Source organism: Eulemur rufifrons, chromosome 6 (assembly GCF_041146395.1).
Source record: "Eulemur rufifrons isolate Redbay chromosome 6, OSU_ERuf_1, whole genome shotgun sequence".
Taxonomy (NCBI): domain Eukaryota; kingdom Metazoa; phylum Chordata; class Mammalia; order Primates; family Lemuridae; genus Eulemur; species Eulemur rufifrons.
The window spans coordinates 89,966,280-89,984,108 of NC_090988.1; the positions used below are offsets into that span (position 1 = coordinate 89,966,280).

At 57.1% G+C, this 17,829-nt stretch overlaps 2 protein-coding genes across 2 annotated transcripts; one reads left to right on the forward strand and one right to left on the reverse strand.

The window, feature by feature from the left end:
• Nucleotides 1–235: 235 nt before the first annotated feature.
• On the forward strand, nt 236–7,565 carry SLC39A13 (solute carrier family 39 member 13). Its single transcript, XM_069469881.1, has 10 exons — nt 236–345; nt 1,839–2,147; nt 3,716–3,829; nt 4,119–4,243; nt 4,631–4,747; nt 4,889–4,978; nt 5,754–5,804; nt 6,116–6,248; nt 6,412–6,511; nt 6,635–7,565. Exons 2-10 carry the CDS (start codon nt 1,847–1,849, stop codon nt 6,708–6,710), a joined length of 1,107 nt encoding a protein of 368 aa, XP_069325982.1. The 5' UTR covers nt 236–345; nt 1,839–1,846; the 3' UTR covers nt 6,711–7,565.
• Nucleotides 7,566–10,381: 2,816 nt separating this feature from the next.
• Nucleotides 10,382–16,193, reverse strand: PSMC3 (proteasome 26S subunit, ATPase 3). Its single transcript, XM_069469882.1, has 12 exons — nt 15,962–16,193; nt 15,616–15,699; nt 14,871–14,996; nt 14,338–14,442; nt 14,164–14,226; nt 13,763–13,900; nt 13,170–13,313; nt 12,911–13,059; nt 12,045–12,141; nt 11,666–11,811; nt 10,734–10,815; nt 10,382–10,559 (listed from the first exon to the last, which is right to left on the reverse strand). Exons 1-12 carry the CDS (start codon nt 16,034–16,036, stop codon nt 10,449–10,451), a joined length of 1,320 nt encoding a protein of 439 aa, XP_069325983.1. The 5' UTR covers nt 16,037–16,193; the 3' UTR covers nt 10,382–10,448.
• Between the last annotated feature and the right edge of the window lie 1,636 nt (nt 16,194–17,829).

Below are 17,829 nucleotides of genomic sequence, written 5' to 3' on the forward strand. Positions count from 1 at the left end.
GCCGCCGCCGCCTCCGCCCCGCCCAGCCTGGCTGAGCGCGGGGCCTGTGGGGCTCCCACTTCCGTCCGGTTCTCCCCACCGCCCCGCGGCCCGGCCCCGGCGGAAGTGCGCTCTCCGCCCGTGTCCCCCGTGGCCACGAGGCGGAAGCGCCCCCTGCTGCCGCTCCCCCTGGCCCCGCGGCGCGCGGTGGGTCCGGTTCCGGACAAGCCCCGTGTGACGTGGCCGCGCGCGGGGGGCGGCTCCGGGCCGGGGGCCGGGCGGCCGGGCGGGGCAGAGCCGGGGCGGGGCGCGGCACCGCAGCTGGATGGCCGGGGCCGCCCGGAGCGCCACCGCCGCTGCCGCACGGTGAGTGACCGCCCGACCCTCAGGGCCCGCGCCCCGGGCGGGACGGACCCGGCCGATCCCCCGATCCGCCCCGGCTCGTCCTGGTCAGACCTGGGCCTCTCCCAGAGCCCGGGAGTTGAACTTGCCTGCCGTGGGCTCTTCCCCGCTGTCTGTCCCCACACTCCGCTCCCATCTCTCCCTCGCTGCCCTCTCTGCGTCCGTGTCCCCCTCCCACGCCCCACTCTGGCTCTCTCTGGACTCTCCCTCTCTGTTGCTCTCTCCTTTCCCTCTCCCCTCAGACCCTCCTCGTACACCTTTTCCATCGCCCAAGCCTGTGACCCCCTCACCTCTGCGCGACGGTCCCGGCCTGGCTCAGTCCTGCCTCGGTCCTGCCTTTGGTCCCCAGTGGAGTCCCCAGTGGAGTCCCGCTGGTGTCATCAGGGTCTCCGGCTAGTTAAGGCCTGGAGATCCTAGAAGTGGGCATCTTTGCCACCGCCCAGAGGCAGCTGCTTTCTCTCCCTTCCATCTTCATCAGCAGATGAGGAAACTGAGGCAGGGACATCACCAGCTCAAGGTCACAGCCAGCGTGAGGCAGGGCAGACCACGGTTAAACCTCATGCCCAAGTTTCCAGATTGAACTTCTCGCTTGGTTGACTCATGTCCACATCCTGTGATTCCCCCGGCTGGGCACATTCCTGCTGCCGGTGCCCCAGGCCTCCCCCAACATAAGGAGGGCTTCTCTGTGCCTCCTCCATGCCAAACTCGGCCACCTGCTCAAAGTCGTCTCATGTGCGCAGCTGTGTGAGGGAGGCAATGCTTATCCCCATCCCACAGATGAGGGCACTGAGGCTCAGACGGGGGGCTTCAGGGACTTGCCCACAGCCAAGCAGCTGAAAGTGCAGAGCACAAAGTTAACCGCAGTGTCCAAAGCCTGTGCTCTGCGCATCTGAGAGGCATCTCCTGGCTAGAGGCTCCTTTCTCATCAGCCCACCTCCTGATGACCCAGGGACATTGGATTCATGTACTAGGAAGAAGCTTTGATGGTCCCGTCCTAGCTCAGCTGCTCAGTTTCACCACCTGTGCCTCCGAATACCACCCCATCAACCTAGATAATGCCATCTCGGTCCCCAGGTGTCCTCTTTGGGGCACGTTCTGACAGCAAAGCCTCCCCTGGCAGCCAGAGACACCCAGCTGGGCCAGCCTGCCGGTGGCTGAGGAGAGCCCAGCCAGCGCCTCACCCTGTCATTAGGGAAAGTTTAGCCTCAGGCAGACGTGCTGACACACAGTCTGGAGCTGTCTCAGAAGGAAAAAATGTGTGGTCCCTGGGAGTAGGAGCTTGGAGGAGCAGAACCCCTTTGCTGTGTGCCGACCATTTAGATCCTTGGACGCCCCGGCAAGGCCAGCAGGAGAGTGGATGCCATGGCCACTTGGGGGTAGGGGGGAGGTGCCACGTTTCCTAAGCAGGTGTGCGGCCAAGGGTGGCAGCTCACGTAAGTGGCCTTTGTGTTTTGCAGTACGTGGCATGCCTGGATGTCCCTGCCCTGGCTGTGGCATGGCAGGCCAAAGGCTCCTCTTCCTCACTGCCCTTGCCCTGGAGCTCCTGGGAAGGGCTGGGGGTTCCCAGCCAGCCCTCCGGAACCGGGGGGCTGCGGCAGCCTGTCGCCTGGACAACAAGGAAAGCGAGTCCTGGGGGGCCCTGCTGAGTGGGGAGAGGCTGGACACCTGGATCTGCTCCCTCCTGGGTTCTCTCATGGTGGGGCTCAGTGGGGTCTTCCCGTTGCTCGTCATTCCCCTGGAGATGGGCACCATGCTGCGCTCAGAAGGTGGGTGACCCTCCGATGGCGCCCAGGGGCAGCCAGCAGTGTGGGAAACATGCTGCTGCTCTTCTGGGAGACCCCAGGTCTCACATACCAGCTCACAGTGTGTCTGACAGGGAGGGCGGGGATAGAATAGAATTTCTCGCCTTGGTCCTGTGGGGCCAGGGTGCGGATGTTCATTTGTTCATGCATCTGTGCATTCATTTATCCTTTCGGTCAGCAAGCATTCGCCGGGAAGCAGCATGGATGGTAGCTGGAAATATGGACACCAGGCGTCCTGCCAGTGTTCAAATGCTGGCTCTGCTGCTTCCCAGCTGGGTAGCATTGGGCAGGTTACTGAACTTCACTCTGCCTCTGTCTCCCAACCTTAAACCTGAGAATGGTGATAGTATCTACCTCATAGGTCCTGTTGTGCAGACTAAATGAACTGACATGCTTAAAGCACTTGGGAGAGTGCGAAGGCAGGGAAAGGGCTAGGTGTTTGCAGCAGTGAGCAAAGCGCTGCCTCAGTGTCTGCGCAGAGTGGAAGAGTTCTCCTGCCAAGAGCAGCGGGGCCAGCCTTCCCGGGAATCCACAAGAGGCTGGTGGAAGGGAGGAGGGGATCTGGGAGACCAGGCCTGGGCATGAGTGGAAGGCTTTTCCTCCACTACCGTTTTGTCCCAGGTGCATGTACTGGCTGTTCACAAGTAACATGTTGTAATTTAAAATGCAAAAGATTGTATGGGGAGCTGCTAAAAATGCAGGTGCCCATCCCCCACCTAAGAGTGTGCCTTAGTAGGTCTGGACCAGGGCCCATGAATCTGTTAGAAGTGAGCACCCCAGAGGCGTGTGCCGCCTGCCAGGCTCAGGAACCGTTCCCTTAGCAGATGGTCACCCAATACCTCTGTGCCAGGCGCGGGGCTCAGAGCTGGCGCCATGGCTGCGAATGGAGCCTCGTCAGGACCCACGGTCAGGCCTGTGCCTCAGCCCATCCCTCCTCAGAGCAGCCCTTTGCGGTCAGCATGGGGAGCACTTGGATCCTTAGCTCCATTTTACCAAGGTGGGAAGCGCAGGCACAGAGAGGTTCTTTGACCAGCCTAAGGTCACACAACCTGGAAATGGCAGCTTCCCCTGGGATCCCACCCCACGCCCAGCTGCCTCTGTCCTCCAGGCCTCAGTTTCTCTATCAAACCAAGGGCTTGGACTCTCTTAGAGCAGTTCCAAGTCTGGATGCTGCAAGTCTGTGAAAGTTCCCAAATCTCTGTCACTTTTCTGAGAGTGACAGTGGCACAAGATCCAATTTACAAATGGGAAAACTGTATCTCAGAAGTTATCTGCCCAAGGTCACCAGCTGGTGGGTTGAGAAGCTGGGACCCACCAGGCTCCAAAGCCCAGTCTCTTAACTCTGATGCAGAAGTGGCTCTAGGCGTTCAGCAGGTGTGGTGTATTCCTGCTGAGCCCCCGGCCCCCATCCAGCCTCCTGGAGCCTGGCAATCTGGTTGAGGCAACGTGAAGAGCCCAGTGAGCTGAGTGGGGCGGAGGTCAGGCCAGCCTCCAGTGAGGCAGCCCCCAGACCTCGCACCTCTGCCTTGTAGCTGGGGCCCGGCGCCTGAAGCAGCTGCTCAGCTTTGCCTTGGGAGGACTCTTGGGCAATGTGTTCCTGCACCTGCTACCGGAGGCCTGGGCTTATACATGCAGTGCCAGCCCTGGTGAGTGAGGCCACAGGCCACGGCGGAGAGGGCAGGAGTAGGTAGCTGGTTCCCATGCCCAGGAATCGCCTGGGCCCTGCTTGCTCTGCCAAGATGACTGGGAGAGCACCTTTGGGTGTCTGGCTGGAACTTGCCTGGGAGGGAGGATCGTTGTCCTCCTAGTGCCCTGGCCCCTTTGGGGGTCCTGGGGCCCAGCTGCCCCTGCCACTGCAGTGGACTAGATCCCATTCCAAACGGCCCCTTCCTATGGCCCTGGCTCGGCCTGGCCCATCAGTGCTGCCCCCTGCAGGTGGTGAGGGACAGAGCCTGCAGCAGCAACAGCAACTGGGGCTGTGGGTCATTGCTGGCATCCTGACCTTCCTGGTGTTGGAGAAGATGTTCCTGGACAGCAAGGAGAGGGAGGGGACCAGCCAGGTGAGCCCCAGACCCCAGAACCTGGATACGTCAGCCTCTGTTCTACCCAGGTGGTGGTGCCCAGGGCCTGGAGGCCCAGGTTCTGAGTTGAGCCCTCACCTTAGGCCTCTTTTCTGGGAACTGTGGGAGGCTGGGCCAACTTCTTTGGGAGCATCTGGGGACTGATGGTATCAACCCCTGCTATGGCTTGTTCTAGTAGACTGATCATGACTGCAGTGTGGGCGGTGGCTTTGCCGAGCTTGTGGGCACCCAACTGACCAAGCAGCAAAGTTTAGCCAGATAAAAGGGGTGTTCCTGTTTCTCCACCTCTCACTCCCCTTCTGTGTCTACCCTGGCCCAGTTGAGGGGGCCTCTGATGTTTCCTCTCCTTCCTTCTCCTGGCCCTAGGCCCCCTCCAAAGACCCCACTACTGCTGCCTCTGCTGCTGCCACACTCAATGGAGGCCGCTGTCTGGCCCAGCCGGCTGCAGAGCCTGGCCTTGGTGCGGTGGTCCGGAGCATCAAAGTGAGTGGCCCGCTCAGGGATCCCACCCTGGGATTCCACCCTGGAATCCCATCCCGCCACCCAGCTGCCACCCAGCCCCTAGTAGCCAGCCCAGCTCAGCCCTACCCGCCTGGCTCAGCCTGGCGCTCTCTCTCCTCCCAGGTCAGTGGCTATCTCAACCTGCTGGCCAACACCATCGACAACTTCACTCATGGGCTGGCCGTTGCTGCCAGCTTCCTTGTGAGCAAGAAGGTGAGGAGGGGTTAGGCGGGTGGGCTCGGGCGATTCTGGTGGCATCTGTGTTGACCAGTTGGTTCTACCTACTTCTTGCTCCCTCCATTACCAGCACCCTCATCTAAGCACTGCCCTCCCCATCCTCCCTGCTGCTGGCCTGGACGCTGCCAGAGCCTCCTGGTTGGTGTCCCTTCACCTTCTTTTGTCCCGAGCCACTGGTCTGTTCTTGTTTCCAACACTCCTTGTTGGAATGCCTCTATCAAGCTGTTAGGCTTGGCCCCTGCCGGCTTCTAGATGCTTCTCCCCCCACCTCCCTCTACCCTCTGTGCCCTGGCCCAGTGGTCTGCCTACTCAACTGGCCAAGCTCTTTCCTACCTCACAGCTCCCTCCGCCTAGAATGTTCTCCCACCCGCGCTTTAAATGGCTGTCTGCTCATCCTTCAAGCCTCAGCATAAATGCACTTCTTCAAAGAGGCCTCTGCTGACCGCCTCATCTAAATTAGGTCCCTGTTATTCCTGCCCCAGGACACCTGGTCCATCTTTTCCTTCACAGCCCCTATTGCTGGGCGAGCACATGGTTCTGGGTGTGTTTGCTTAGTCCTTTCTCCCCCCTCTAGACTGTTAGCTTCACGAGGGCAGGTGCCTGGTCCCCTCTGGTCCCTGCTGTATTTCCAGTAGCCAACACAGTGTCCAGACCAGAGCCAGCTCAGAGTGAATCTTTGTAGAATGAGTGGGCAAGTGGGGTGCCCAGGCCCTGACACAGACCCCACAGACTCAAGCTCCCCTCCCTGCAGATCGGGCTCCTGACGACCATGGCCATCCTCCTGCATGAGATCCCCCATGAGGTGAGTGCTCAGAGGGCAGTCTCAAGGGGCCCAGGACCAAAGAGGTCCCATGGTCAGCATGGGCGTGGAGCGTGGGGAGGGCTTTAGGGTGGGCCTGCCTGGCAGTGGCAGGCTGGGGGCTGGGCTGTGTGGGCCTGGAGCACCTCACCCCACAGGCTGCAGCTGCCATCTCTGCCACACTCCTGCCTCCTCTGGATGGGGGTCCCAGGGACGGGGCAGGGCAGGGGGCTTGGTGTGTGTGTCCGTACCTGGAGTGCTCAGGGGATCTGGGCCAGCTGGGGCACAGGGTGAACATCTGGACTTCCTCTCAGGTGGGCGATTTTGCCATCCTGCTCCGGGCTGGCTTTGACCGATGGAGCGCAGCCAAGCTGCAACTCTCAACGGCACTGGGGGGCCTGCTGGGTGCCTGCTTCGCCATCTGTACGCAGTCCCCCAAGGGAGTAGGTACGGGCGTGGAGGGTGGTGGCAGCAGGTGGTGGTCAGCAGAGGGGAGCCAGCCAAAGGGTGTGGCTGCCCTGCTGCTGGTATCTGGGCCGGGGTCTGCCCTGGTCTCCCCCGCGGGAGGCAGTGGACACACACAGTCCCCTGGATTCTCTTCCCACTGCAGAGGAGACGGTGGCCTGGATCCTACCCTTCACCTCTGGCGGCTTTCTCTATATTGCCCTGGTGAATGTGCTGCCCGACCTCTTGGAGGAAGATGACCCGTGGTGAGTGACCTACTGGACAGACACTCACAGGGCCCTTAGGGGCCCAAGAGGGGGGAGCTTGTGGCCGCTGCCCACTCCCCCTGCCAGTGCCACCACCGTGAGCCCCGGCTCCTCTCCCCACAGGCACTCCCTGCAGCAGGTGCTTCTGCTCTGCACGGGCATCGTGGTGATGGTGCTGTTCTCGCTCTTCGTCGAATAACCATCCCTGACGCCCCCACTCCCCAAAAAGCAATAAGAGACTCAGATTCACTCTGTGATCGTGTATGTGAGAGGCCGAGAAGGCGAGTGCCTGTGAGAGAGAATGAGCCTCTGACCAGACAGGAGGGAGGAGAGTGTGTGTGTGTGTGTGTGTGTGTGGAGTGTGTGTGGTGTGCACGTGGTCAGAGGCGTGTGTGCGAGACCAACACTGTGATCCTCGTGTGCCAGGCCCAGGGCGCAACACAGGGCCTGCCCCAGTCAGGCTGTGTCATCTCTCCTTGCCACCCTGTCATCTTGCACCCCCCAAAATGAGCAGTGAGCAACAGCAGCACTGGCCCCAAGCAGGGGCCTCACCCCACCGGGACCCCAGAAGGAGTGAGAACAGCCCAAGGAGCCCAGGGCTACAGGGGACTCCCAAGCTGTCCTGCCTCCTGCTCCCCGCCCCCCCCCCCAGCCTCTAGCCTGAGGGAGGAAACCCCTCTGCTCATACACCCAGGCCCCAGGCAGCCTAGGTTGGAGTGGCTTCTCTCTGCTGTGTCCCTTTTCCCAGCCCTTCCTTCGCCACCTCGAAGCCAAAGAAAGGAAAGGCAGGTGCTCTTGTAGCCCCCCAGCCCCACCCAGCACTGACAGTCCCAGCCCCAGCCCCAGCACTGGGCTGGGAGATGCTTTCTAAGACCTTTTCCTCAGGGCTGCCCGCCTAGGCCAGCTCCCGTTTGGCAGCTCTGGCAGCTCTTGCCACCTCCGGCTGCCAAACAGCAGCCTGCAGGGCAGCAAGCAGCCCCAGGCCAGAGGCCTTCCAGGCCAGCTCAGGGATGCTCCTGCCAGCACTGGGGCTGGGCGGAGACTCTGGGGGCGGGCGGAGACTCTGGGGGCGGGCAGAGGGGGAGCCACGGCTGCCCTTCCCTGCCCGGGCCCCTTTCCTCTCCCACTGGGTTGGGGTAAGGCAGGGGCGGTGAGGGCTCCGTTGTCAGCGCTCAGGAATGTGCTCTGGGAGAATGCTGAAGCCATAATCCCTAGCTATTTCCCTTGGCTGACGCCCAGGTACTCAGCTGGCCCGCTCCACAGCCAGGTTCCAGCCCTGCCCTTGACCGTGTTTTGAGAAGTGGCTATCGAGAGGATCTGAATGGTTTCATTAATATTATAGCAATTTTGCTGTGGTTCCGTTTATATCTGTAAATACTTGTTCTATAGATAAGATACAAATAAATATTATCCACAAACTGGCTCTTCTGTTCTGCACACAGACTCCATGGCCAGGCAGGGCTTTCCTCAGTGCCCAGGCCAGAGCCTTTTCTTGGAACTGTTGCCCCCGCAGTGCATCTGGACATTGCACGTGTTCCTGGCTTAACTTACCCCTGCAGTGGCTGAGCACTTTACATGAGCCTGGCCCTATGCCATTTTAGCCCCTCACCGGCCTCAAGGACATGGTCCTTATTTTTTTAGTTTTTGGAGACAGGGTCTCACTCTGTTGCCTAGGCTGGAATACAGTGCTATGATCATAGCTCACTGCAGCCTCAAACTCCTGAGCTCAAGCCATCCTCCCACCTCGGCCTCACAAGTAGCTGGGTCTACAGGTGCACACCATCACACCTGGCTAAATTTCCTATTTTGCAGAGACGGGATCTATGTTGCTCAGGCTGGTCTTGAACTCCTGACCTCAAGAGATCCTCTCACCTCAGCCTCCTGAAGTGCTGGGGTTACAGGTGTGAGCCACTGCACCCAAACTTTATGTTACAGACCAACAAGACAGGGCTTTTCCTCTGCCCACCACCCTTAATAATTTAACAAAGGAAGGATGCTCCATCCACAGAATCATGTCCAGGTTTGACCTCAATCAATTTTCATTCATTAAAAAAGAGAAAGGAAAGAGAAAGTGGGATCCCTATTCTAAACCATATGCCCTCTTCCCCGGAATGTGCTGAGCATAGCACCACCGGGCACCAGGGGGCACCACTTCCCCAGTGCTGTCCGGAGAAGGTGGGGAGGGGACTAGTCTCGTCCACCCCTTTCCTCTCCTAGCTAACCAGGACGGCCTTCAGTAGCCCTATGGCCTCGATCACCAGAGTCTGGGCGAGCTCATGACATCTGGGATAGGTGGGTGGGAGACAAATCGGCGACATCCTCAGCTGGGAGTGCTTGGCTTTCGGTATTTCTATCAGCCAACACACAAAAAGGACAATATTTGCCTCACCTAATTGTGACTAACCAGTAAGATAACTGTCTTAAGGGCCTGATGAGTCCGGGCTTGAGAGATCTGAGGCACAAACACAGGGCTGTCTCCGTGGCCACCTCCTCACCTCGGCAGGTGCTCAGGGCTGCTAGTTGTGGTGGCAAGCCCTGCCAGGTGGCAGACACATGCAGGCGTCACACACAGCCCACTTAGGAAGGCAGGGGACCCATTTTATAGACGAGGAAGCCAAGATGGGTGAGGGTGGTCCCTGTGGGGAACTCGGGTGTCATGGCCAAGAGCGAATGCCCTACTCAGTTAGAAGAGGGAACAGGAATGCTAGAGTCGGGGTAGCTGGGTCCAGAGAAGGGGACGGAAGCAGAAGCACTTCAGGGGTGTGCTTCTGGGCCCCTGGGCCAGGGGCTGGGAAGTCAGTGGGAGTGCCAAGCGGGCCCAATGCCCTGGGGTGAGAGGGAGGAAATCAGAGCTGAGAAGGAACCGGCCTGGCCAGGATGGTCAGTAGCTTGCTGTGCTCATGTCCACGTGGGGAGGGGAAAGAAAGGGGGAAAGGAGGAATGCGCCGCGCAGGGACTTTTGCCAGCGGGCAAGCGAGAGCTGAGTTCTGAAGGACCATCACTTTGAAAGGCCAGTTGTGAGACCGCCAAAGGAGACTGGCTTCATTCCCAGTCCTGGGTTTTACTCCCAGCTGTGCCACCTAATAGTTGTGTGATCTCGGCCCAGTTGCTCAAATGCATCTATAAAATGGGGACACTCTATTAGCGGTTACCCTGATAGCTAGGTAAGATTACGCATTAAGACCTATATGGCACATGGCCCAGAGTGAGCCCTCAGTGAGTGGCGATCACGATAGCTGGGGGACAGGCTGGAGAGCTGGAAGGTTGGTGGTGCACACGAGAGTGCCAGTGAGACCCTAAAGCAACTGTGACAAGATGTGGGGCCTGATGACAAGATGGCAGAATGGGGAAAGGGGAGCCAGAACAGTGGGACAGAAGTCAGGCCTAGAAGGGCTCTCAGAGTGGATCCTGCTCAAGGCTCATTTTCTGGCCAGAAGAAATGGGCAGAAAGAGCTAATGGGGGCGAGTGGAGAAACAGGAGGCCCAGGAGCCAGGACAACCAAAGACCCAAAGCCTGGCTTTACAATATGGCAGGGACTAGTGCCAGAGCACCGAAATGCAAAAAAAAAGGGACAGCTGGCTTTTATTTAGGCCCTTCATTCGGGAACTGCAGGGCCACAAGCCTCTGACAGCACAGAGACGGCAGTGAATATGGAGAGGGGGCCTCAGGTTGGGCGAGGTGTGAAGGCCCCAGGCAACAGCTACAGCACCATGCACACCCCAGAGGGGTGGGCCTCACCTTGACATGAGTTTGGGGCCCACGGCCGTCTCCCATGTGTGTTTCCAGGTTGCAGCACCTGGGGAAGGGCCCTCCTGCACAACGCCCACTCCTCACCCACAGCCCAGGGAAGGCGAGACAGCCAGTGGCAGGGACCCCAAACCATCTTTTATTATACATTTTAACCAGCAAGAGAGGGGAGGCAGGCCTGCGGCACCCCTAGGCGTAGTACTGCAGGTTGGCTTTCTTCTTGGCCTGCACCTCCAGGATGCCCTCCATGTAGTCCTCGTGGGTGAGCTCCGTGGCACCTCTGCGCAGTGCGATCATGCCCTGCAGCCAGGACAGATAGAATCTAGGTGCCTCCCCGCACCCCAGCCCGGCGCCCAGAGTATGGGCCTTCTCAGCCTTTCTCTCAGTTGTCTCCACCAGCCAAATGCCCCTGTCCTGTCTAGGGAAGGAGTAAGAAGGCAGGAAGTGACCCACCCACCCCACCTGACCACTCACCGCCTCCACACACACGGCTTTGCACTGGGCCCCGTTGAAGTCATCCGTACAGCGGGCCAGCTCCTCGTAGTTCACATCAGGACTGGGGAGAGGACAGACGCCACAGGTTCAGTTGCTATGGGGGGGAACAGAGGGGCAGATATCCTCCCATGCCCCCATAAAGCAGCAAAGTCAGTTTGTTCTGTGACCAGACGCCAGTCCTTTACCTACTGAACCCTGTTTTCTTCTCAGTACAAGATGGAGGGGAAGAGGAGCAGGTTAAAGCAGGTTAGACCAGGAAATTTTAGTCTCCTGAGCTCTGGCCTTCTAGAAATCTGCATCTGAGACTCCAGGGACTGGCTCGGCCTGAGGCAGAGGAGCAGGGGCTTATGGAGACAAAAGATGGTCTCACATTCCCCCAGCAGAGCGGCCCTGCATCCACAGTACTGCTGTCACTGTCCTCATTGTGTGCCGAGCACTGTGTGACGTCACATTTAATCCTTACCTCGACGCCATGAAGTCAGTACCATCACCCTCAAGTCCCAAATCAGAAAACTGAGGCTCAGAGAGGCTACACTACCTGCCGAAAGTCATACAGATCTGAACGCAGGTCCATCTGGCCCCTGGCTAGATTCCCGGGGCCACGCTTGGGCTGTGCTCATTTGCTGGGGTGTGGGAGGCTGGGGATCTGAGCGCCTCTGGCCTGGAAGCCTTCAGATAGGGATGGGGGGGCTGGGCAGAGCAGGTGGAGTCTCAGGAGCAGAGCACCCAGATTAGGGCCTGGGCCCCAGCAAGATTCTCTATCGGGCAACCGTGTGGAACAGCACTGCCTGTGCGTGGGGAGCGGGAGGTGGTGGACTCGGAGGCTGGGGAAGCTCAGTACAAAAAGGAGTGACACGGACGCCCTTCTGCCGCCTGTTCAGGTCTCAGTGCCTTGCCCTCGTCCTGCTCACCTGACGTTCATCTTTCGGGAGTGGATCTGCATAATTCTGGCCCGGGCCTCCTCATTGGGCATTGGGAACTCGATTTTGCGGTCCAGGCGGCCTGAGCGGAGCAGGGCGGGGTCCAGGATGTCCACCCTGTTAGTGGCTGCGATTACCTGAGGAAGGGGAGAAGCAGCAACTTGAATCGAGGAGCAAGGCGTTCACAGACGAGGACAGTCACAGTCATACGAGGCTGAGAGGCAGCCAGGGTGTGGGTGAGATACAGGGATGTTAGAGACAGAACCAAATTCTAATTCTGGCTCCACCACTCACGAGCTGGGTGACCTGAGACAGCCCCCTGACCTCTAAGCCTCATCTTCTTCATCTGGGAAGTGACAGTAATACTCACCTTTACTTGGGTGTTGGGCTGGAAGCCATCCAGCTGGTTCAGAAGTTCCAACATTGTCCTCTGTACCTCCCGGTCCCCGGCCTTCTCACTGTCAAACCTGGGGCACACAGAAGACCCAGGACACCGGTGAGGCCACAGCTTAGGCACCCCTTCTCCACCCACCAGAAGCCTAACCCAACCTGTTCAAGACTGGGAAATGGCTCGCTCAACTTGGGGCTCCAAGCCCAGGGATGGGCACTAATTATGGACTGCAAAACTCAGAGACTGAAGAGGTACTAAGATCAGGTGCTGGGCTGAAGATAAAGCAGTGAGCAAAACCAGGCCTATCCCTCTGATGAATCTGTGTTTGCAAACTGAGCTAAAGCTTAGGAAGTGCTGCTAGGGCTGAGATATGAAGGCTGAAAACACCGTGGCTGGGAAACCAACCAGTGGAGGACAAGGAAAGAGCCAGAATGGGCCTAAAAACCAGGGGATACTGTGCAGGGTGTCCAGAGCAGGAGGCAGGGGTAGCTAGAGGGTAGAGTAGGTAGAAGCTGCCACGGAGGAGCCTTGCAGGCCAGGACAAGTCCAGCATTTATCCCAAGGAACAACAGGGAGGCCCAGAAAGGGCTTTAATAGGATCAGTCTGGGTCAGAGAGGTGGCCAGATTTGTTTTGAAAGGACCATGCTGGCAGCTGTGAGGAGAATGGCCAGAGAAGCAGGGAGGCTGGTTAGGAGAGAATTTAGGAAAGTAGAGCCACAAGAGTAGAGGAGCCACTGTCCCAGGAGGAGGAGGGGGCAGGGTGAAAAAGAGCTGGAATTTGGCACAACTGAGAGTCAGGACCCTGCTACGAAATCCCCAGCCCCCCACCCCCCAAATCCCTTACCGCTTGGTGCCGATGGCATCCAGCTCATCAATGAAAATAATAGACGGAGCTTTCTCCTTGGCCAAGGCGAAGGCGTCCCGGACCAGCTTGGCACCATCCCCAATGAACATCTGCACCAGCTGGGGGCCGGCCAGCTTTAGGAAGGTGGCCTGGCGGGAAGGGGTTGGTAGGGTCAGGCCAAAGGCAGAGGCCCCTTGGAGCCTGTACGGTGGAGCGTCACCTCTCACTGCTTCATCCTCATCCCGCCCAAAGCGCTCACCTTAGTCTGTGCGGCACAGGCCCGGGCCAGCAGGGTCTTCCCTGTACCCGGAGGTCCGTACATCAGCACCCCCTTTGGAGGCTGGATCCCCAAGTTCTCAAACTTCTCCTTGTGGTTCATTGGCAGGACAATAGCCTCCACCAGCTGCCAAGAAGAAGTCCTGGGTGAGGAGATGAAGCCCTGAGGGCTCCTACAGTACACCCCTTAATGGCTTCAGCCCCAATCTGCCCATCTCCTACTCCAGTTCAGGGACATGCCCTCTCCTTCCCCCATGTCAAGAGAACACAGAACGCTCACTCCCACCAAGGCTGGCTATGGCCTCTCCAGGACTAGGAGGATACGGCAGAAAGACACTGGGCCAGGAACCAGGAGCTAGAGTGCCAGTCCTGGCTCTGGCACTAACTCTCTGTGACCCTGGGCAAGTCACTCAACCTCTCTGGATCTCAGTCTCCTAACTTGTCACATGGCACCCCTCCGTACCTCCCTAGGATGCTATGAGGATAAGAGGCACATTAGGGGGTCATGCTCTGGTCAATGACATGGTGAAACGGAAAGGCTGACGAGGCTGCTGGCCGCTGCCAGGCCTCTCTCACCTCCTGGATCTGCTTGTCCAAGCCCCCGATGTCACTGTATTGCTCTGTGGGCCTCTCATCCACCTCCATGGCCTTCACCCGTGAGTCGTACTCTGTAGGCAGGGTCTCCAGGATCAGATAGGAGTCTTTGTTCACACCCTGAGGACACAGCACAGGACCTTTAGATTTGTCCCAGCTCAAGGCCTACCTAACTGGTGGGAGACAAGTGTCTGTAGAGTGAAAGGAAGGATATAGGACTGGGCAACACAAGAAACAAAGAGCAAGTAGACAGGATCCCACATTCTCTGGGCTGCTCTACTGAGATCCAGAGCCAGTAGTGACCTGGGGCCAGGGCAGGGGCTCAGCTAGTAGATGGGAGAAACCTGGCTGGAAAAGCCGTGCCTGGGCTCAGGCCCACTCACCACCAGGTCTCCCGGCTTCAGCTTTTCAGCATCCACCAACCCAATCACAGGCAGGAAGTACGTCTGCAGGAAAGATTACAGATGCAGTCTCAGTGTCCTCAGTAAGGCTCACTGGTCCTGTCCCACATCCACCCCTCACTGTCCTCTGTTCTCCCATTATTGCACCAGCCTCACCTGTCGTGTAGAGGTTTTGATCACTGCACACTTGCCCTTCCTCTGCGAGTCCAGGTCAATATTGGCACCATCCTCCTCTTGGTCATTGGGATCAACATCCAGTAACTGGGAAGGAAAAAAGCTCAATGCCTTGAACTCCCCAACGCCCAGTGCTTCCTTGGCTGAGACAGTTCCTAACACCTGCAGGGCTGGCCATTGCTACCTTTCTCCTCCAACTAGCCCTGAGCCTGGCAGATTTGTGCCTGATAAACCTGAAGATTGGTAAGATCTCTGTGTAGCCACTGCTTCTCTGCACAGGGCTCATCTACCCTGGAGGAAGAGTAACCAAAAGTAAAGGAGACATGAGACTTCCAAGGCCTTTGCAGACCCTATATCTCCCCCCTGGAAGTGCATACTAGGGAGAGGGCCCCAGGAAGTGTAGTTTTATCATGCATTTAGCCTCAAAACCTTGACCCATTCTTTCCCTAGTGGCCCCAGCCCAGGCTGTCCCCAAGCCCTACGGACCCCCTCTTCCCCTCCACATACACACACACCTCGATAACGTTGGAGACAAGGTATGGCAGGGTCTTGTTCACTTTAATTTTCTCACTGTTTTCTTTGATCTTATCCTTCATGGCTTGGAGTTCATGAGTGACTCGCAACACTTCACTCTTCATGATCTGGAATGCGGATGAGTAGATGAGCAAATGTGCAGCCCTGGCTCAGCTTATGCTAGGGCCCAGTAACTGGTGAGGTCCAAGCTGCCCAGGGGACCCTTCCACATCCATTCACCTAGCCCTAAGGCTCTCTGAAAGCCGAGCCTGACTGTGTCCACATCCTCCACAAGTCAAAACAGGAGGCCAGCCTGGAAGCCTCCTGGTGAAGTAGTTGTAGTATTTGGAAAGAGTAGGCCTCTCTGAGTCAGGCAAATATAGTTTTTAGGTTCTGCCTCTTGTAAAGGTTGGGTACTTTACCAGAGTAAAAGCATCTCTCTGAGCCTCAGTTTCCTCACCTGTAAAATGGGGATATACTGAAAGGATTCTTGAGAAGAATACTTAAAGTTCTTGTTGAGAAAGGCAGTCTGTTAACTCCTCATCTCAGCCCTGATCTCCAATCCCTTTGTCTCTCTTCTTATCCCTTTAAAGGTTTAGTTTTCTTTCCTCTTTTCCTGTTCCAAAGAGGAAGCCGTGGGACCCACGCCTCCCCCAGAGTGTCGGAGAAGGAAGCAGGAGAGGTGACCGGGATCGCCAGGGCCCGTCCTGCGGGGGCTCCACGGCCTGGACAGGGGCATGCGCCCACCTTGATCTCACTATCCAGCAGCCGTGTGCGCTGGATGATCTCTTCTGTGGACATCTTGAGCACCTCCTCCCCAATTCCATCTTGCTGTTAAAAAAAAAAAATTATTTATATATTTACTTATTTACTTCTACTCAGGGCAAGCATCCCGCGTTCTCCGAACTCACAGCCTCAGTTTCCCAGCCCATAATAACAGGAATGAAGGAGTCAGGACCCCTGCCTACATCCCAAGCGAACCCAACCCCGGGACCAGGCCAGGTCTTGACCCCCCAGGCACCCCCTCCCCTCCTGCCAAGTGCGTCTTCCAGCTGGCCCCGGCTCGGGGATCCCCAGCTCTCCCGGTGCCCACCTCAGCCTCATCCCACACGGTCGCCATCTTCTCCTGCCGAGTCACTGGACTCTCAGGATTCGGCGGCAGATTCATTTCCAGGAGGAAAAGGCCGAAGAGGGGGCTGGGCAGGAACCACGGAGGGAGATTAATGCCGTCTTTCTTAACGTCTTCTCTCGACTGGTGGCGAACCTCTCCCCCCAATCCTGACTCTTCACCGGATTAGCCCCAGCCGCGCTGCGACAGCGAATCTGCTTCTCCAATTCTAAAGACCAAGCCCGGGCCACAGGCCCCGCCCCCGCGGCGCCTGAAACGTTCCCGCCCTCGTGCTGTTGATGCCTGGCGCGAGATGAGGGGCCGCTATTGGCCGGCGCGCGAGATGGGGGCGGGGCCCGGTGTAAAACCGGAAGGGGAGGGAGAAAAGGAGGGATCCGCGAGGGCCCTTGGGAAATGTAGTTTTGATTTGGCCCGGACCTGGAAGGGAGCTTGCGATGGGGCACGTTAACACTCAAAACGTGGACCGGCTGTGAGTGAGGAGATTTGCACGATAGCATTGCCTCCTAAACCATAAACGACATACGCCGGCCGTGTGCAAAGGGCTGAAAAGGCATGCCACCTCAGCCTGTATTTTTACAATTATTAACTATTAATGCAAACTGGCTACCAAGGGTTACCAGAATCATTAACTAGTTTTAAAGAGAGAAATTGCTGCTGCTGCTGCTGCTAACGTCGGAAGCAGACACCACACAATTGTCCACCTGGGAAGAACTCAACTGACAATCAGCCCCTACAATTAAAAACATTATGACTCATGTCTGAAATCGTTTGTTTTCTCTGTCCATGGTTAGTTATCTCAGTAAGCAGGGCAGATCTCTTTGGATAATATGAAGCTCATTTGTTGTACCTGTGTCTGCTACTCTGAAGGATCCCTCCTAATCGCTTTGAGGTGAGCCCCAGGACCCCCGCTCACATGAACTTCATGTACGCCACGTTGCTTATATTTTAAGTCAAATCATCACAGTTACTCTCTAAACTTGGTGAAAATCTGTGCAGCGGTTTTCTCGGAATGCAGTTGAAGGAAGAAATTTTTCCTTAGATAACAACATTTGCAGCTGCTCACCCAGGCTGAAAAAGCACCTCCACAGGTAGCAATAATTTATTCTGTTTTCTCGACAACGCTGCTCTGTGGACGGATTGAATTACCATTCTCAATTTTAATAAGCACATGTCGGCTCGGAGAAGTTAAGTGAGTTGCCAGACGTCATTCGTCAAATCACTGTCAGCGCTGGAGCTACTGACCCCAAATTCCCACTTTCAGAGTTGCCTGACAAGAGTTAAGAAGCCCAGCTGGGAAAGAGACTGTCTCATCTAGGCTGGCCTCAACACACCTGGGGCAAGTGGCTCCCATTCTGGGGCCTACATTTGGGGATCCTGAAAAATCAGAATATGTTTAGAAAGCCTCCCAAACTGGGCCTATGATGGCTGATAGCAGTCTCTCCTTGATCAAACTTTAGGTAGGCTCCTTTGAACCCCCTTTTTGATTAGGCCTCATGGCCTAGTCTTTGGGCCCTGTCATTAGCCTGCCTACCCTGCCTAGTTTTTGCAAAAATCCTGCTCAGTTTAACAGAATCCCCCGACTCTTGCTACCTGATCACCCCCATATCTGATCAAGATCCTCACCCCCGACCTCTGATGTGTAAGTCCTTGACCTGCTTTTAGCAAGAATCCCCCTTCCATCCTTTCTCCACTGTTCCATCTCTAGGAGGGACCAAATAAAAAAAAGAAAAAATTAAAAAAAAAAAAGAAAAAAAAAGAATCCCTCTTCCCTTGATATCTCCTCTTAATCATTTTCCATCCACTGACCCCCTCACTCTCCTTGTTGGCTGTAA